At 44.3% G+C, this 20,578-nt stretch overlaps 1 protein-coding gene across 13 annotated transcripts in view; it reads right to left on the bottom strand.

The window, feature by feature from the left end:
• efr3a (EFR3 homolog A (S. cerevisiae)) overlaps positions 1-20,578 on the bottom strand; it is an 87,195-nt gene that overhangs the window by 20,358 nt on the left and 46,259 nt on the right. For 10 of the 13 annotated variants that reach the window (XM_061695291.1, XM_061695289.1, XM_061695287.1 and 7 more), the window contains 5 exons: positions 19,839-19,988; positions 12,065-12,211; positions 5,558-5,636; positions 4,581-4,716; positions 619-690 (listed from right to left, as the gene is read on the bottom strand). In XM_061695291.1, the coding sequence (XP_061551275.1) occupies positions 619-690; positions 4,581-4,716; positions 5,558-5,636; positions 12,065-12,211; positions 19,839-19,988 (584 nt within the window). The remainder of the gene's footprint in view (positions 1-618; positions 691-4,580; positions 4,717-5,557; positions 5,637-12,064; positions 12,212-19,838; positions 19,989-20,578) is intronic. The other 3 variants (XM_061695296.1, XM_061695295.1, XM_061695294.1) reach the window with 1 other exon arrangement.

Here is a 20,578-nt window from a genome sequence, read left to right on the forward strand (position 1 = left end):
ATATTTTGTTTATTTTTTACAATCGTTTATTTTACTAATTTTATTTCATGTAAAATAGACTTAACATTTACTTAAAGATACATTTGTTTATTTTTTTAGACTTGTATTTTTTTGTAAATTAGTTTATCATAATAATTCATGCTTTTAATAAAATTAAAAAACATCTGAATGTGTGCATTTTACTAGTTTTTTTTATTTAGAATGAATTACGTCATTTAGTGACAATCAAATATAGTACAGTACTAATATCAAATATAAATGCATCAATAAATAGCAATTATATTTATTAATTTAATTCAAATGGATTTCATGATAATTAATTAAGCAATTCACTGTTAATAAAACAAAAATAAATGCATGTGAGTTTGTTTTTGGTACTTTTAAAAAAAATATTTCCATTACTCCAATAGCCAGTCATTTACTAAGATACACAAATAGAAAAATAAATTTTGATTTTAATGACCAGTCTGAGTTAAAAAAACAAACAAAAAAAAAGTCAAAAATTAATGTAACAAATATTACCGGGTTATTGATAAGGTAAATGCTGGCTGGTCCGGACGTGTGCCCACCCCCTGGTCCACATGTTCATCTAAGTCCACGTCATGTTTGATACCGTACCGAGCCACAGATTGGGAGGCGTGGCGGGTTCACTCTCCAGTGCGTCACCTGCTCTGCACTCTTGGATGGTTCCTGGCCAGCAGGAATGTTTGTTTCCCAACACAGAGGCGGTGAAACACACATGAGACCATGGCTGTGCTGGCAAAGCAATATCCCTACACACTGTATCGTGGCCGTGTCCCTCGGGGGGGTTCTTCAGGAGTATGGGGTACCGTGCTGTTGGAATGTATAGTGATTATACTGTACTTAATGAATGCATCTGGAAAAGTAGTGAACACCTAATGGGGACTCGAAAATCACTTTTGGCCAATTGAAACCGAGGAAATGTATTTATTATTTATTTATCTATTTATTTATTTTTTTAAATAATTTTTGTTTACTGGATTGAATCATACAATATGATTAAACAAATCATATCGTTTTCTACCATATAACAACATCAATTTCCAGACAAGCTAAAAGGCTAGTACTGTAAAATTGAACAAGGCCCAATGGTTAAAACAATATAATGTTATTATAACTGATTCATTTGTTCAATATTTATTAAGTTCACCAACTGCCTTTGATCCGGTGAGTTGTAATGATGCAATCTTTGACAGCGCCCAAATAATGCTCCAAAACTATTTTTCATTTGACTCATGATGCCTTGAGATGGTGTTTAACTCGTTCCGTGACTTTCCTAATTGAAATTAATACAGATGCCATTAATCGGTTCCAGCCTCCCAAACAAAATTTACAATAAATGTTGTAAAGACCCCTTATGATGATGACAAAAAATGGACTCAGGTTTCCCTTGCCCGGACGCGGCTCACCGGGGCCCCCCTCTGGAGCCAGGCCTGAGGTGGGGGTCGAAGGCGAGCGCCCGGTGGCCGGGCCTGCCCCCATGGGGTCCGGCCGGGCACAGCTTGAAAGGGTAACGTGGGTCCCCCTTCCCATGGGCTCTCCACCTGTGGGAGGGGCCATAGGGGTCGGGTGCAGTGCGAGCTGGGCGGTGGCCGAAGGCGGGGACCTTGGCGATCCGATCCCCGGCTACAGAAGTTGGCTCTCGGGACGTGGAATGTCACCTCTCTGGCAGGGAAGGAGCCCGAGCTGTTGTGTGAGGTCGAGAAGTTCCGACAAGATATAGTCGGACTCACCTCCACGGACAGCTTGGGCTCTGGTACCAGTCTTCTCGAGAGGTGTTGGACTCTCTTCCATTCTGGAGTTGCCCACGGTGAGAGATGCAGAGCAGGTGTGGGTATACTTATTGCTCCCCAGCTCGGCGCTTGTACGTTCGGGTTCACTCCGGTGGACGAGAGGGTAGCCTCCCTCCGCCTTCAGGTGGGGGGACGGTTCCTGACTGTTGTTTGTGCCTATGCACCATACAGCAGTTCAGAGTACCCACCCTTTTTGTAGTCCTTGGAGGGGGTGCTGGAGAGCACTCCCGCTGCGGACTCCATCGTCTGCTGGGGGACTTCAATGCTCACGTGGGCAATGACAGTGAGACCTGGAAGGGCATGATTGGGAGGAACGACCCCCCCGATCAGAACCCGCGCGGTGTTCTGTTATTGGACTTCTGTGCTCATCACAGATTGTCCATAACGAACACCATGTTCAAGCATAAGGGTGTCAACGCGTGCACTTGGCACCAGGACACCCTAGGTCGCAGTTCGATGATCGACTTTGTGGTCGTGTCATCGGACTTGCGGCCGCATGTCTTGGACACTCGGGTGAAGAGAGGGGCGGAGCGGTCAACTGATCACCACCTGGTGGTGAGTTGGCGCCGATGGTAGGGGAAGATGCCAGTCCGAGGATGGGGCACTGCTGACCTTGACTCGGGACGTGAGTCTGTGGGGAGAATACTTCGAAGACCTCCTCAATTCCACCGACACGCCTTCCCATGAGGGAGCAGAGTCTGGGTTCTCTGAGGCGTGATCTCCTATTTCTGGGGTTGAGGTAACCAAGGTGGTTAAAAAGCTCCTCGCTGGCAAGGCCCCGGAGGTGGATGAGATTCGCCCGGAGTTCCTAAAGGCTCAGGATGTTGTGGGGCTGTCCTGGTTAACATGGCTCTGCAACATCGTGTGGACATCGGGGACAGTGCCTCTGGATTGGCAGACTGGGGTGGTGGTCCCCCTTTTTAAGAAAGGGGACTAGAGAGTGTGTTCCAACTACAGGGGGATCACACTCCTCAGCCTCCCTGGTAAGGCCTATTCAGGGGTGCTGGAGAGGAGGATCCGTTGGGAAGTTGAATCTCAGATTCAGGAGGACCAGTGTGGTTTTCGTCTTGGCCGTGGAACAGCGGACCAGCTCTACACCCTTGGCAGTGCGTGGGAGTTTGCCCAACCAGTCTACATGTGTTTTGTGGACTTGGAGAAGGCGTTCAACCGTGTCTCTCGGGGGGTCCTGTGGGGGGTGCTTCGGGAGTATGAGGTACCGAACCCATTGATACGGGCTGTTCGGTCGCTGTACGACGGGAGTCAGAGTTTGGTCCGCATATCCGGCAGTAAGTCGGACTCATTTCCGGTGAGGGTTGGACTCTGCCAAGGCTGCCCTTTGTCACCGATTCTGTTCATGACTTTTATGGACAGAATTTCTAGGCGCAGCCGAGACGTAGAGGGGGTCCGGTTTGGTGGCCTCAGTATTGGATCTCTGCTTTTTGCAGATGATATGGTTCTGTTGGCTTCATCAAGCCGTGACCTCCAACTCTCACTGGAGCAGTTCGCAGCTGAGAGTGAAGCGGCTGGGATGAGAATCAGCACCTCCAAATCTGAGACCATGGTCCGCAGTCGGAAAAGGGTGGCATGCCCTCTCCAGGTCGGGGATGAGATCCTGCCCCAAGTGGAGGAGTTCAAGTATCTTGGGGTCTTGTTCACTAGTGAGGGAAGAATGGAACGGGAGATTGACAGGCGGATCGGTGCGGTGTCTGCAGTGATGCAGACTTTGCATCGATCCATTGTGGTAAAGAAGGAGCTGAGCCGAAAGGTGAAGCTCTCGATTTACCGGTCAAGCTACGTTCCTACCCTCACCTATGATCACGAGTTGTGGGTTGTGACTGAAAGAACAAGATCCCGGATACCGGCCGAAATGAGTTTCCTCCGCAGGGTGTCCGGGCTCTCCCTTAGAGATAGGGTGAGAAGCTCGGTCATCCGGGAGGATGTCAGAGTAGTAAGTTGTAATTAAATTACTTCACACATATAAAAACTTTAGACCATGATTCGACAGACTGTTGGTACGGCCGTTAGTGCAAGCAGTAGCAACTAGTTTTGTTGCTTGCGTGCGAGGCGTACCGTATTAAAAGTATGTGAACATACCTGAAGCAAGCCTTAAACGAACATCCTCTCCAGAGCACCGGTGACCACCAGCTCACGTTTCCCCCCCATTTTGTTCTAATAATACACACGACGCCATCGATTGTTGTTGCCGTGGCCCTGGTAACGAGTGTATCCAGTCACGTTTGAGTTGACAAGCTAAAGCCCAGTGATCGTAAAAGACGGGATGCGGTGGTATCGGAATACAAGATTTTAGTGCAGTATTCTGACAAAGTGCAATCGTGAAAGACCAAATTTGTCTTTTAGTGTTGTCTGTCCCACACCACCGACATTTTTTATTTATTTATTTTTAAATAACTTTATTGGCTCTCAGATATTTTCAGTACTACGTCAAAAGACGCGTGACAATGCTAAAAATAAACCAGCTTTTGGATTCAAATATCCTGTCCATGATGGCAACACGGAGTAAATGTCTTTTGTGGAGCCGATCAATGACGTCATTGATCAGATAGGCGAAATATGACATTAAAGCCAATCAGACGATCAGCATAAAATGCTAATTATTGGCCAATACCGATCAGTCCGATCAGATCGGTGTAAAGTCTAATAAAAATCCCTTTATATTCGTCAGTAATGAATGAGAGAACAATTGGGAGCACAGTTGTGGTTTTTTTTTTACCCCCATATAAAGATGAACTGCGCGACACGACTCACCCACAGAGCCTTTGGCCGCGATGGCCACAGTCTCCAGCAGCACCTGTACGATGCCAGCGCGTACCCTGGGGGTGTTTTTGCTGTGGGTGTCCAGGTGGCCCAAGACCTGCTGGATGACATGGTGAGAGTGCTGCGCCTGCAATACCACAAGGAGAAGAACTTGCTCATTTCACGTAAGCATGATTGAAAATATATTTGTAGCTAATGTGTTTTATCATTGTCTGTTTTTGCTTGTGTTACCTAAGAGTCATAGTAGTTGTACGTTTGTTCTACTTACTTGTTGTGCAAAATTTTGTCGTACCCGAAGTTAGTGTTTTGTTTAGTGAGGACCCTGTTCGTCTGTCTGTACGACAACATGACAAACGTTTTATGATCTTGACATACTTTGCTGCATGCTGTATAAAGCTAACGAGGACCTGAACAAATGTGGAGGGAGAAATTCTGTTCATGAGTCAATTAGCAAAACCACTGACACCGATGATAAAGTGGAATGATTGTAATGTGTCTGAAACATGGTTAAGCATCAAGTAATTAACTTAATCCAATTCTCATCATAAAATAAAGTTATCATGCTGGGAGATAATTATTGCAATAAGTTTCTCTTGTTTGTTTCGTCCAATGCATGATTTGTGTTACTGTATTTTGTTGTTGTCTTAATTCAAATTATTCTTTGCTCACAGATGGGATAGCCCAGTGAGGATAAGTGGTATGGAAAATGGATAGATTGATAGAATCTCCAGTCTGATTTCATTGGTATGTGTACGTGTTGGCGGCAGGGGGCACCAAATGGGGGTCTCGCACAGGGCGACTGATTAGATTGGTAAGTGGGAATGTAATTGAAATAGATAGGTAGGTAGGTAGATTATATGGGTAGGTATATTAGGTAGGTGGGTAGAGCAGACAGATTAGATGGGCAGGGTAGGCAAAAAAATTAAGATTTGTTTTCTTGCAGGTGACAGTCCAACAAGGACGCTGACCTGAATGGAGTACATGATGATCCTAAAGCAGGAAACGGCAAACTCGTTGGGCTCCCACAGGTTATGGTTGTCCAGGTGCCTGCGGATGCAAACGTCATGTCATCATCAGTCATCTGATGTCATCAGGTCACCCTTTGGCGGGTACAATATTTGACGCAAGGTCACGCGCAACAGATGGCAGCCGACAGATTTGCCGACTGACCTGAACCCCCCCCCCCCTCCGGATGCCGTCCAGGCTCTCCCTGGAGGCTGACGCGTCTGCGAGCCACAGCTGCTGCTCGCCTCCCACTGAGGAAGACAAGCGTGGCCTTGGCCAAGACGGCAGCTGGCATGACGTCTTCAACTCCCCAAGGTCTGCTGGTGTTATGTGGCAGTGGTCTGGGGGGGTCGGAACATGTCAATCACCAGGACGGGTGAACACGCACCCCAATTGTAACAGCGAGCTAATAAATGCTAAATAAGCTTCATCTTTCACAGTCACGTCTGGCTATTGGTGGCGGATTTGGAGTAGAGAAAATCCTCGAGTAATTGACACCCCTCCCTTATAAGGTTTACAGCTGCCAACCGATGTAACAAGGTAGCGGCAAAACACTACTTTTGTCTTAATGAAGCTCCTCATCTCACTTCAACGTAGTTCCTGGACACAAGTTACTGCAAGATGGCCCAAAACAAAGATGAGAGAGTTTTTCAGCAAATAATGCAGGATAGGTTAAAAACAACAAATCCACGAAAAGGGAAATTCGAGAATACCAAAGCGTGTATATGCGGCGGTTCACTGTACAGCAAACCCCCACATTTACGAGTTCCGTAACTGAGCTAGTAACTCAATTTACTCATATCAAATCCATTTTCCCCATTGAAATTAATTTAAATGCCAATAATCCATTCTAACCACCACTAAAAAAAAAAGCAGCTTTTTTTTAAAGCTTTGTTTTAAACAAAAATAGCACTGTATTGTAGGGCCCGACCAATTCATCGGCCAATATTAGCCCTTGCTGATTTTTTAAATATTGTATTTATTTATTTACAAATTAACAGATTGCAATATGACACAAAGATAATGACATTCAAAAAAATTCCCCCCCACCCCCAAGAAAGTGCATGTGGGTCTCCTTAACCACATGCGAGGGCATTACAGTGTCTTAATTGCTCCCATTTTTTCCCCCTTCAGTAGAGCAGCGGTGAATCTGAAGCTGGCTCTCAACTAAAATTTTGGTTCAAAGAACGTGTGGCGAAAATCAAGTGATTTGAAAGTGAAATTGAAAAGAAACAAAACACGCGTGTGAAACCGAGCCAAAATGACATCCCTGGGTTTGTGTGAGTGACACATTCATTTCAGACAATTCCAAAGTGGACAGTTTTCTTCCTCTACTCTCTGACATCACTCTGTCAACACACACTTCATCCAATCAAACGCCTCCGTTGAACAGGCGCCTTGCTGAACTCCACACCGACATCAGCCTAGTTTTTCTTTTTTTTTTTTTTTTTTTTTAAATATCTATGGGAGGAGGGGTCAGAGGTTGTCGAAGCAACTCCGATCTCGCTGTTCCTCAGCAGATCTTTCAGGGCAAATTCAGCCCCCTAAGGCAGGTTGACCGAGCAACGAGAGATTTGGTAAACATGTCTATCAGGACTAGATGCACAAAAATGTCTGGAGAATCCACGCCTGAAAAGACATGAAGTCGCCCATTTACCGTATTTTCACGGACCGTATTAAAAGCCTCGCCTTGTTTCCGCGGAAACTCAGCTTCGTCTTCTTGACTAGGCGAAGCTCGTTTTCCCGCCTCCTCCACCTGCGAACCATGGATTCGTTGAATTCTCTCCCGGCTGCTCGATTCCCATGTTCCTCCACGTAACTGATAGCTTGCAGTTTAAACTGTGCTTCGTAAGCATGTCTCTTCGTAGGTGCCATTTTTGGGGGTCCTTACCCAAACCGATGTTTTGCACAATGCATATACCTACTGGGGGCGTGCCTTTAGCGTCGTCTGTCACGTGCACCCTTCCTCCTTTAGCGTCCGCATGCTGTCCTCAGTCACGTCCGCCGTTCCTCTTTATAAGCAGCATGTCGGCCGGAAATGCTCCCAGTCAGTGAAGCGGAACGCTCATCAAAGTCACACAACATTTACAGATTTTGGAACTCAGTGCACACATAAGGCGCGCCGCATTATAAGGCGCCCCGTCCATTTTGGAGAAAATGTAAGACTTTTAAGTGCGCCTTATGGTCATGAAAATACGGTAGCTTGAAGTGATCATTTTAGGCTAATTTTACCAGGGGTTCTGCAAAGACAAACTTGTCCTAGAGATTTTGAAAATTCAGCCCCTGAAACCAGTTTGACTTAGCAACATGTAATTTGGTAGATGTGTCTCTCATGAGGCAACTCATAAAAATCTCACAAAGACATGGTTTGAAGTGGCAAATTTAGGCTAATTTCCAGGAGTCCTTCAAAGGCTAAAATGTCCAAGAGATTTTGGAAAGGTCAGTGCGGGAAGCTAGTTTGACTTATACGCATGACATTTGGTAGACATGTCTATCATGAGTAAACCCACGAAAAACTCTCAAGAAGCCAAGCTGGAAAAAAAAAGATTCTGCTGTTTTGGTTTGAAAAAGTAATGTTAGGTTAATTTTGACCATTTGTTGAGGTCCTTCAAAGATGAACTTGTCCTTGAGAGATTTTGAAAATTCAGCCTCCAATGCCAGTTTGACATGGCAACATAAAACTTGGTAGGCATGTCTATCATTAGTAGACCCACAAAAAAAACTATCCATAAGCCAGGCCTGAAAACAGTTTGCCATATATGTAAAAACACACCGAACATTAGGTAAAATCATTTTTAAATTAGTACAAATGGACATCTTGACTGCGTGACAGTGTCAACTTTTACTTGTAGCGCATGCAAAGCACAGCATCCATTTTAAGAGGAAGATGAGGATCCTCAGTCAAGCTGCAGTCCAATGTGACGTCAATGTGAACCCCCACAAAACCTCCTCCTCCTTCCCCCGTGATGAACCCCAGTGCTTCTATTAATAGCAACAATCCCTCCCTCTGCCGGAGGAGATTAAGCCTGGCCAGTGACACCAGAAGAGAGACGAGAGAGACGCTATGCGCTATGCAGTCATTAAAAGATTCGGAGCCGCTCATTACAAGGCGGACATCACAGCAGGGTCACGCTCATGGACACTTCATTAGGTTGACCACTGGAGGGCAAAAGACCCCCCTCGCCACTGCATCCAATCCAGGGAGTCAACCTTGCGATCCACAGGTGAAGAACATGATCATTAATAACGAGGCAAGACATGGACCTTGATGTACTGATAACACTGGGTTACAAAAAAAACGTTTTTTTCAACTGATTTATGACAATTTTGCATCGCTGAATCCAAAAATGACATCAGTTTCTCTTGTTCAGGTCTGGTTTTTATGCCAAGTTGTTAACAGCTTATTATTCAAATAGTAGATGGTGATAAAAGTAAGTACCTGTAAATTGAATGTTACGTCATCATTGTTCAATCAGCGAAAATACGTGTACATGTAAACAAAAACGTGGCCATCGTTCAAAAACCTGAGACAAATCAATGTGATATTTGGATTCAGCCCATCAAAATTGACCTAAATCAACTTAAAAAAAAATCATATTTTTTTTGTTGAAAAATACATTAGCAACTAATATTCATGTTTACAGATTTGACATTACACACTACACTACAGAAACTATTTGTTACAAGAGGAATTTATCGTGTGTAGTTTGTGTATGCATAGTTTACCACTGTGTAGTTGACGTGCGTGTACTTTACCTGTGTGTTAATTATTCGTGTAGTTTGTGTGTGTAGTCTATGTGTGAAGTGCATGTGTGTGAGTGTAGTCTACCCATCGTGTAGTTGATGTGGGTGTGTACTATATATACAGTGGGTATGGAAAGTATTCACTTTTTTTTTTATATTGCAGCCATTTGCTAAAATAATTTAAGTTAATTTGTCCACATTAATGTACACACAGCAGCCCATATTGACAGAATTTTTTTTAAATTTTTTTCTTTCAGATTTATTAAAAAGAAAAACTGAAATATCACACAGTCATAAGTAGAAGAAGAAGAAGAACACCTTTTATTGTCATGAACATGCATGCATGCACACGAAATTTGTTCTCTGCATTTTACCCATCACAGTGAACACACACGTGTTAGTGGAACACACTGGAGCAGGGGGCAGCTGAAGCGCTGAAATATCACACAGCCGTAAGTATTCAGACTCTTGGCTCAGTATTTAGTAGAAGCCCCCTTTTGAGCTAATACAGCCGTGAGTCTTTTGGGGAATGCTGCAACATGTTTTTCACACTAGGATTTGGGGATCATCTGCCATTCCTCCTTGCAGACTCTCTCCAGTTCTGTCAGGTTGGATGGTGAACGTTGGTGGGCAGCCATTTTCAGGTCTTTCCAGAGATACTCAATTGGGTTTAAGTCTGGGCTCTGTCTGGGGCATTCAAAAACAGTCACATTGTTTTTCTGAAGCCACTCCTTCGGTATTTTAGCTGTGTGCTTAGGGTCATTCTCTTTTTTGAAGGTGAACTTTTGGCCCAGTCTGAGGTTCTGAGCACACTGCTGCCACCAACATGCTTCACTGTTGGGACTGTATTGGACAGGTGATGAGCAGTGCCTGGTTTTCTCCACACATCCTACTGAGGATTAAGGCCAACAATTTCTATCTGGGTCTCATCAGACCAGAGAATCTTATTTCTCACCATCTTTTAGCAAACTCCATGCAAGCTTTCATGTGTCTTGCACTGAGGAGAGGCTCCCGTCGGGCCACTCTGCCATAAAGCCCCAATTGGTGGAGGGCTGCAGTGATGGTTGACTTTCTAGAACTTTCTCCCATCTCCCGACTGCATCTCTGGAGATCAGCCACAGTGATCTTTGGGTTCTTCTTTACCTCTCTCACCAAGGCTCTTCTCCTCCAATTGCTCACTTTGGCCGGACGCGCCAGCTTTAGGAAGGGTTCTGATCGTCCCAAATGTCTTCCATTTCACGATTATGGAGGCCACTGTGCTCTTGGGAATTTTAAATGCAGCAAACTTTTTTATTAAAAACTTGGCCAGATCTGTGCCTTGCCAGAATACTGTCTCTGAGCTCTTCAGGCAGTTCCTTTGACCTCATGATTGTCATTTGCTCTGACATGCACTGTGAGCTGTAAGGTCTTATATAGACAGGGGTGTGGCTTTCCTAATCAAGTCCAATCAGTATAATTAAACACAGGTGGACTCCAATGAAGGTGTAGAACCATTTTAAGGATGAGCAGAAGAAATGGACAGCATTGAGTTAATTATATGAGTGTCACAGCAAAGGGTATTAATACTTACGGCTGTCTAGATATTTCAGTTTTTCTTTTTTAATAAATCAGCAAAAATTTCAACAATTGTTATTTTTTTCTGTCAATATTGGGTGCTGTGTGTGCATGAATGTGTAGTTTATGAGTACTTGTGCGTGTAGTTTACGCGTGTGTAGATTGCACATGTGCGTAGATTATGTGTGAGGATAGTTTGTGTGTGTGTGATGGTGTGTAGTTTACTGGTGTGTAGTTTACCAATGTGTGTACAGTAATCCCTGATTTTATCGCGGTCCATTTACTGCGGATTCAGCGGATTCATATTATTATTATTTGTTTTGTTTTTTTAAAATAAAGGTCACTGCAGTACAGTTACTCACCTGCACATCTCTCATACAGTCAGCTTTATAGGCTAAAGGCGTTAAATGGTACCATTGACTCACAGGTCAATTGGCCTCTTGTTAGCAGAAAAATAAACCTTACTGAGTATGTGCAACTCATACTTTTGGTAAATCACCAATTTGCTTGAGAATATGTTGGACATGTCCGGAAAGTGGAAAGAGATTCACAAATACCAAACATATTCCGACGAATAGCTAACGCACACAATCGTAACAAAATCGACAGGAACAAATACAAGTAAAAAGCAACATTTTAGATTGAGTTTCTACAACTACAGTACCGCAGTTTAAAACACCACCGCAATGAATTCTGGGTGCCCCTAACGGTTCTTGCTGACAGAATTGCAGGACCATGATTCTGAGGAACGGTGCCCATGCTTAAAGGCAGGAAATCTCTTGTTCACACCGCATCTGCATGGGCTGTTGTTCACACCGCACAAGCAGTGCATGCTAAATAGGCATTTGCTTGTGTTGTGTGTGTGTGTGTGTGTGGTGACCTCAAGTGGACATAAATAATACCTGCACCTCTCTAAAGTGCAGTATCACAAATTGGAATTGTATATGAAACATGTAGTAATACTGTATATTACATTATTTGTCACTACTTCGCAGATTTCATTTACTGCAGGGGTAAATAAGTGAGGGTTTACTGTATCATGTGTTATAGTTTCTGCGTATATAGTTAGTGTGTGTGTGTGTGTACTTTATGCATGTGTTCATCTGAGGTTTACCCACTGTATGCCTAGTTCAGATCTGTGCAGTGTAAATGTGTGTGTAGTTGTTACTCACACCAGCACTGGTTTCACGGCATTGTTCATATTTCCGTAGGCGGCGCGTCCCAGCAGTTCTCTGAAGCAGCTCTCTGCCAGCGTGGATGGGTTCTCGTCACAGTCCTGACCAGACACGCACGGCGTGCTAGGATGTCCCACTCCGGCCCTGATATGAGCGTGCGCACGCACGCACACGCACGCACACACACACACACACACACACACACACAAACGACATTTTTATAAAGTGTAGTTGCTATACATTGGGACAGGCCGTAAGTCACATCAACAGCAACTGTAGTGCTGAAAGGGGCGTGGCATAGTAAGAGACATCAGGAACATGGCAGGTTCACTGGTTTTAATAAACACTTTGGATTTCAAAACTCAGTGTTACCCTGACTTACGAGTTTAATTTGTTCCATAACTGAGCTTGTAACAATTTATTTGAAAATATGACATACATTTGCATCATTGAAATGAATTGAAATGCCATTAATACATTCCAGCCCCCACCCCAAAGATTTTTTGGTATGTTATATATATGTATATATATAAAAAACAAAACAAAAAAACACTAATGTATAAAAACAAAGGATATGAAAACAAAATGTAAATAAATAAACTGGTTCTACAAAGTGTAACTACTGTATACTATATATGAGTGCAAGTCAGTGCAACAGATGGCGCCTACCAGTGTGGCCGCCTCGGTAACGCGCTCTCTAGTATTGTCTTTGTTTTTGTGTTTTTCGTCCGTCTTTGGAGACCTTACACGACTCACTTACACAAGGGGAGACCTGCTAACCATCAAGGAGGCTACTCCGGACTTTCTGTCACCAACTTTCGAAAATCCGCTCAGTTTTTTCCCCGAGTTACTCACCGGAGCGGCGTCCGCGGTTTTCGGCGCATGGATGCGGAAGCGGCGCCACAGAGGAAAACGAGCCGGCATTCAGGTGAAACTCCGCAAGAGAGGACACAGATTGGCGTTCCCGTCGATCCACCTCGCGAATGTACGCTCCCTACCCAACAAAAGGGACGAGCTTCATCTTCTGTTAAAGACCAGTAAAGACTTCGGACGTTCCGCGGCCATGTGCTTCACGGAGACCTGGCTTTGCGACGCTGTACCCGATGGCGCCGTCACGCTTCCCGGCTTCAACATTCATCGAGCGGACCGCGACATGGAATCATCGGGAAAAACGAAGGGCGGCGGGATATGCCTCCATATAAACGAAAAATGGTGTACGGACGTCACGGTACTCAGCACACACTGCAGCCCGCATTTGGAGTCGCTGTTTCTGAACTGTAAACCATTTTACTCGCCACGTGAGTTTGCATCGTTTATACTGGCTGGAGTCTATATTACACCGCAAGCTAACACGAGGGCCGCATTGCTAACGCTCGCCGAACAAGTCAACGAAATTGAAAAAAAACACCCTGACTCACCCCTCATTATTCTCGGGGACTTTAACAAAGCTAAACTCAACCACGAACTCCCGAAATACAAGCAGCACATCGACTGTCCTACCAGGGAAAATAATACTTTAGACCACTGCTACACTACGGTAAAAAACGCATACCGTGCTATACCTCGTGCAGCCCTGGGCTCGTCTGATCACTGCTTAATTCACTTAATACCGACGTACAAGCAAGAACTTAAATGTGCGAAGCCTACAGTGAAAACAGTCAATGAGTGGACCAATGAAGCAAAGATGGAACTTCAAAGCTGTTTAGACTGCACAGACTGGAGTGTCTTTGAAAATTCAGCTGACAGCCTGGATGAATATACGGACACTGTCACATCCTATATCAGTTTCTGTGAAGAGGTTTGTGTACCAACAAAATCATTTCGGACATTCAACAACAACAAGCCGTGGTTCACTGCTAAACTTAAGCAGCTTCGCCAAGCTAAGGAAGATGCATATCAGAGCTGGGACAGGGCCCTGTATAATCGAGCTAGAAACCAGCTTACTAAAGAAATTAACATTGCAAAGAGGATCTATGCAGCAAAGTTGGAAAAACAGTTTAGAGCGAACGACTCGAAATCAGTCTGCCGTGCATTCCAATCGCTGACTAATTACAAGCGACGATCCCCCCAAGCTGAGAACAATAGCACACTAGCCAACGACTTGAATACCTTCTATTGCAGATTTGAAAAGGACAGTTTCACTCCACACACCCACCCGGCCGCACCCGCGACCACAACCACACCTCTGACTTCTGCGTTAACCATCCATGAACAGGATGTGAGACGCATCTTCAAACAACAGAAGATTAACAAAGCAACAGGACCGGACCATGTGTCCCCATCCTGCCTCAAAGTCTGCGCGGACCAGCTCGCTCCAGTCTTCACTCAGATCTTTAACAGATCTTTGGAAATGTGCGAAGTTCCATCCTGCTTCAAAGGCTCCACCATCATTCCAGTCCCCAAGAAACCTGCAATCTCTGGTCTGAATGACTACAGGCCTGTCGCTTTGACATCTGTGGTCATGAAGTCCTTTGAACGTCTCGTGCTGGACCACCTCAAGAGTGTCACAGGTCCCCTGCTGGACCCCCTGCAGTTTGCCTACCAAGCGAACAGGTCTGCGGATGATGCACTCAACATGGGACTGCACTTCATCCTAGAACACCTCGACAGTGCAGGGACCTACGCGAGGATCCTGTTCGTGGACTTCAGCTCAGCGTTCAACACCATCATCCCTGAACTCCTTTCAACCAAGCTTCTCCAGCTCAGCGTCTCACCTGCCATCTGCCAGTGGATTTACAGCTTTCTGACGGGCAGGACACAGCAGGTCAGGCTGGGGGAGGCCACCTCATCCACACGCAGCATCAGCACTGGGGCGCCCCAAGGTTGTGTCCTCTCTCCGCTGCTCTTCTCTCTCTACACGAACGACTGCACCTCAGCGAACCCGACTGTCAAGCTCCTGAAGTTTGCAGATGACACCACTGTCATCGGCCTCATCAAGGACGGTGACGAGTCTGCATATCGACAGGAAGCGGAGCGGCTGGAGCTGTGGTGCGGGCGACACAACCTGGAGCTGAACACGCTCAAGACGGTAGAGATGATCGTGGACTTCAGGAGGCATCCTTCGCCACAGCTGCCCCTCACGTTGTCCAGCTGCCTTGTGTCAACCGTCGAGACCTTCAAGTTCCTGGGAATTACAATCTCTCAGGACCTGAAGTGGGCGAACAACATCAACTCCGTCCTCAAAAAGGCCCAGCAGAGGATGTACTTCCTGCGGCTTCTGAGAAAGCACGGCCTGCCACCGGAGCTGCTGAGACAGTTCTACACAGCGGTCATCGAATCGGCCCTGTGTTCTTCCATCACAGTCTGGTTTGGTGCTGCTACAAAAAAGGACAAACTCCGTCTGCAACGGACAATCAAAACTGCTGAAAGGATTGTCGGTACCCCCCTACCCACCATTGAGGACTTGCACGCTGCCAGAACTAAGACAAGGGCGTGCAAAATCCTCTCGGACCGTCTGCACCCCGGTCACCAGCTCTTCCAGCTCCTTCCCTCAGGTAGGCGCTACCGATCAACGCAAACTAGAACTAGTAGACATTCCAACAGCTTCTTCCCTCTTGCGATCAACTTCTTAAACACCTAACCTACAATTCCATTACAACAAGCTGGCAATTTTTTGACTTGAGTTCGTTGTCACATTTCTGTGGGGCCAATTATGTATTACTCGTGCACTCACTGTAGTTGTCTCGCCATGCTGCACTATTTGCATATACTGGCCACTCATGCAGAGTAGCATCTGCTCCATTTGCACACTGATTGAGGAGTATCTGTAACATTTGCACAACCAACATTGTCCCAGATGATCGCACTACTCGTCACTTTAAACCGCATACACTCCTTGAAGTCTCAGCGCCCTTTGCACAATGGTCATTGCACCGGACGATTGCAATATTAGTCGTTCGAACTGCTCTAAGTGCTAGAGGACTCTGCATCTTTTTGCACAATTGTTTTTTGTCAATGTCTTTATGTCCCCAAAGTGTTCTGTAAATTGACTGTTTGTTGTACTGGAGCGGCTCCAACTACCGGAGACAAATTCCTTGTGTGTTTTGGACATACTTGGCAAATAAAGATGATTCTGATTCTGATTCTGATTCTGATGATGTCTTTCGACTTGAGTAACAATAACTTTCGATAATCATTTCCAGATTTATATATTTTTACAAATCGTAATTTCAACATCGGCCGCCATTGTTTTTTTTGTCGCAGTGCATTCTGGGTAGTGACGTCAAATGGGGATGTGCCTGACGCCTGGAGTTTTTAGCAGTAGCCACAGTAGCAGCCCCCTGGCAGCGATGAACGCTGTTGAGCCATTTCAGTTCGAGCCAGAGTGTGATCAGGGAAATGAGGAGAGTGAGGAAGACACAAGAAGTGAGGATGACGGGTGTGAAGAAACTCGAGTTGGTCATATTCAGTGGTGTATTTTTGTATCTACTGCTAAAGTGGGGTGATCAAGGTACTTGGCCAGCGGCTCCTGTATTTCGCGTCTTTTTGCTCGGCTCTTGCATGTGACACACAGCCGTTTAGGCTCCTCGTGAGGAAAGAATAATAAGAAAGAATCTGGGCTGAAGTGACAAGAACACATGAAAGACTATAAAAGAGCTGGCCATTGTTAAAAATCAAGCGTGGCCCTTAAGCACAAAGGTTTGCACACAAGCACTTAACTGAAGTCTGAAAATGAGCATGGTGCTGGCTGATTGAGCTCACAGTCAGTCTTGAAAAATATTTCACAAGCTTCCCAGCGTAGAAGCGCCATAGTGTGAGGTCAGCAGCTACAGTACAAGTGTCTGACAGGACAGAACGCCATTAGAGATGGCAGACATATTCCCTGTTGTGGTGGTGGATAATTGGACGCCAGTGACGCGGAAATGCTCCAGTCAGAACAGAGTCCCTGCCGCAGAGAAATAATCAGACCCAGGAGGAAGAAAGAAAGGAAGGAAAATGTCCGACGAGGCCTAAAAAATAGATTGTTGGTGACATGGAAACTACCTGAGCAAGACAGCACCAAGAAACTCTTTAAGCAAAGCTAACGCTGTACAAATTGGCCCGTGACACTAAAGCATCAGATGAAACATTTCCCTCAACTTGATCTTAAAAATACCAAGACCCAGACAAGACAAAAAAAAAAAAAAAAAAAAAAGCAAAATAGTCATTTGTTGCTATGAAATGGGGATCATGGCCACGAAAACAATTTGTTTTGTTATTTATTTGTACTAATTTCATTCTAATTTGTTTTTCAAAGTTGGCAAACATTACAGGATACGTTAATTAGCGTCTTCGGTAGCATTGCTCATATCATGTTTATTATCATGTTCACTCACCCGCCTAATGTTATATTCATTAGCATGTGCAGCGGTGTACCGAATTAGGGATGTCTCGATCCAACTTTTTCACTTCAGATCCAATACAGATATTGCAGCCTTGAATTTTAGCCGACACAAAGCCGATCCGATATCAGCAATAATCATACAAACTTTACTTATTTTGTAGTATGAAATGTTAGAAAAGGCTTGATGAAGTGATAGTACTCAAATAGAGAACAATAATCAGCAATAGTAGGTATGAGAAAAACGGACCCATTTATTATTAATCAATGGGTTGCATAAAGTAACTGTAGAAATAAGAATCCACTTCAATTGAATAAAATATGTGGCACGGTGGGCGACTGGTTAGCATATCTGCCTCACAGTTCTGTGGACCCTCGTTTAAATCCGGCCTCGCCTGTGTGGAGTTTGCATGTTCTCCCCGTGCCTGAGTGGGTTTTCTCCAGGTACTCCGGAACATTCAATAGGTGTAATTCTTTTGTTATGCGAGTTTAGTTTTACAGTAGACTTCAACCAGAGTGTCAATAAACAACTAAGCGGGCAACATTCACTCTTACTTCTTGCTATTACGTTAGCACCTTAGCAACATTTTGTTGCGATTACGTGGGCTCTGCATGCCGTCCGGGCGCTGCTGGATAAAAGTGCTGGAGCGAAGCATGGACTGGACTGTTGTATAAGAGCCTTACTTCAATGTATCGGGTACTCGTAAAGGCTGCTGATCCCAGTCACCCATAATTAAGGCAAAAAGAAATCTGACAGGTTGGTGAATTGTCATGTGCGTCAGTGTTAAGGACTCATTAGACTTATGCGCGTGTGTGTGTTACTCACACCAGCACACTTGTGTTCTTTGGTTTGTTGTTTCGGTGCCATTTGGCTGTTCTACCTTCAGTACGAAAATGACATGCATGGAGGACAGAACGTTTTTCAGTGTGAATTGCATCCTTCGCCATCCTCTGCCATATTATGCCCATTAAGACGCAATATCTTTAAGTATATGTGTTTATAAGGTTTATATTAATGCTTAGAGTGCATTATTGGAGTGTTGCTATCGACATTTATAAGTTTATTTGCCAACGAAAAATGGGTGGTATGATGACTTTGTACATTACAGTATTTCATAAATATCGACTGAGAATAAGACATTATTATTCAGTGCATTAATGTATATTTTCAAATGTTCTAGTGGTATTGGTACTCGGTATCGGTGAGTACTCAGGAGTGAATACTCGGACTGGTTTCAGTCTGAAAAAAAGTGGTATAGAATGTCGCTATTCATATCATGACTGATGACGTTGATTAAAATATTCGTTGGTGCGGCTAACATTTCACAACATGTTGATTAGCGTCTTCACTTGCATCGCAAATGTCATGGTTATTAGCATATCTAATGACGTTTATTGAAATGTTCACTGGTATGGCTAAACTTAGATATGGTTATTAGCGTCTTCACTAGCATTGTGTTGTTGTTCACTAGCCTGGCAAATGTTATATTTATTATATATATATATATATATACACACACACACACACACACACACATATATATATATATATATATATATATATATAGATATATATATAGAGGGGCGAAAACCAACATTGAATGCCCGTGACCTTCAACCCCTCAGGCGGCACTGCATCAAAAACAGACATCAATATGTAAAGGACATCACCACATCGGCTCAGGAACACTTCTGAAAACCAATGTCAGTAAATACAGTTCGGCGCTACATCCGTAAGTGCAACTTGAAACTCTACTATGCAAAGCAAAAGCCATTTATCAACAACACCCAGAAACGCCGCCGGCTTCTCTGGGCCCGAGCTCATCTAAGAGGGACCGATGCAAAGTGGAAAAGTGTTCTGTGGTCCGACAAGTCCACGTTTCAATTTGTTTTTGGAAATTGTGGACGTCGTGTCCTCCGAGCCAAAGAGGAAAAGAACCATCCCGACTGTTATGGACGCAAAGTTCAAAAGCCAGCATCTCTGATGGTATGGGGCTGTGTTAGTGCCAATGGAATGTGTAACTTACACATCTGTGAAGGCACCATTAATGCTGAAAGGTACATATGACAACGGAGACGCCGGACTATTGAACAGCTAAAGCTGTACATCAAGCAAGAACGGGAAAGGATTGCACCTACAAAGCTTCATCAATTAGCGTCCTCAGTTCCCAAACGTTTATTGAATGTTGTTAAAAGAAAAAAGTGATGTAAAACAGTGATAAACATGATCCTGTCCCAGCTGTTTGGGAATGTGTTGCAGCCATAAAATCATTGCAAATCATTGTATTCTGTTTTTATTTGTTTAACACAACGTCCCAACTTCATTGGAATTGGGGTTGTATATAATATAAGCCATTCTACACAAAGGATAAAATCTATATGAATGTGAGTACTGTTATTAGGTCACTCATATCTAAACGCAGCAGTGTATAAGATTGTATGTTGTACTACCTGTCCATGTCATCACCATCCTGCATGTTGAAGAGCATGGAGGGGATAAGTTTGTCCATGTGCTGTGGCTCCCAGATGATGGCCTGCAGCTCGTCGTTGACTGTTTTTCGTACCACGCCCTGGAGACCCTTGATGCCCGCCACACGGATCCTGACGACAAGTACACCAAAATACATGACGGCAACTTGTGAGAAGGAGGCTCAACATGAATGCGTCATTTTAACATTTTCGTGTCAACTTACAGCGAAATCCATCCATCTATATTTAAACATACATTTAAATCAACATCTATATGTATACATATATCAATACATCTAAATTGCCTCTAGATCGGCCTTGTAAATGAGAAAATGTTCTTGATTGCCTTACCTGGTTAAACACAGGATAAATCTATCCATCTGTCGATACATTTACAATCATGTGCAGCTACTTTTATAGATTGTTTATACTTTTACTGTACACCCATCAATACATTTATATCATCACATCTATCGATACATCTATAACTACAATCTATATCAATACTAGGGCTGCAACGAATACTGAAATGTATTGAGTACTGTATCTGTAATTGTGTGTACGCCTTTAAGAGGGCCCGCGGGGGTGATAATTGTGACGCAAGCGCAAGAAAAAGTCAGTAGACGCTCTTGGCATGAGTTGTAGACGACTGCAGCTTGTGAATTTGTGATGTTTTTGTGTTGCCGTGAGTTCAATAAAGCGCCTGACAGTGCATTGGCGAC

Source organism: Phycodurus eques, chromosome 13 (genome assembly GCF_024500275.1).
Source record: "Phycodurus eques isolate BA_2022a chromosome 13, UOR_Pequ_1.1, whole genome shotgun sequence".
Lineage (NCBI taxonomy): Eukaryota > Metazoa > Chordata > Actinopteri > Syngnathiformes > Syngnathidae > Phycodurus > Phycodurus eques.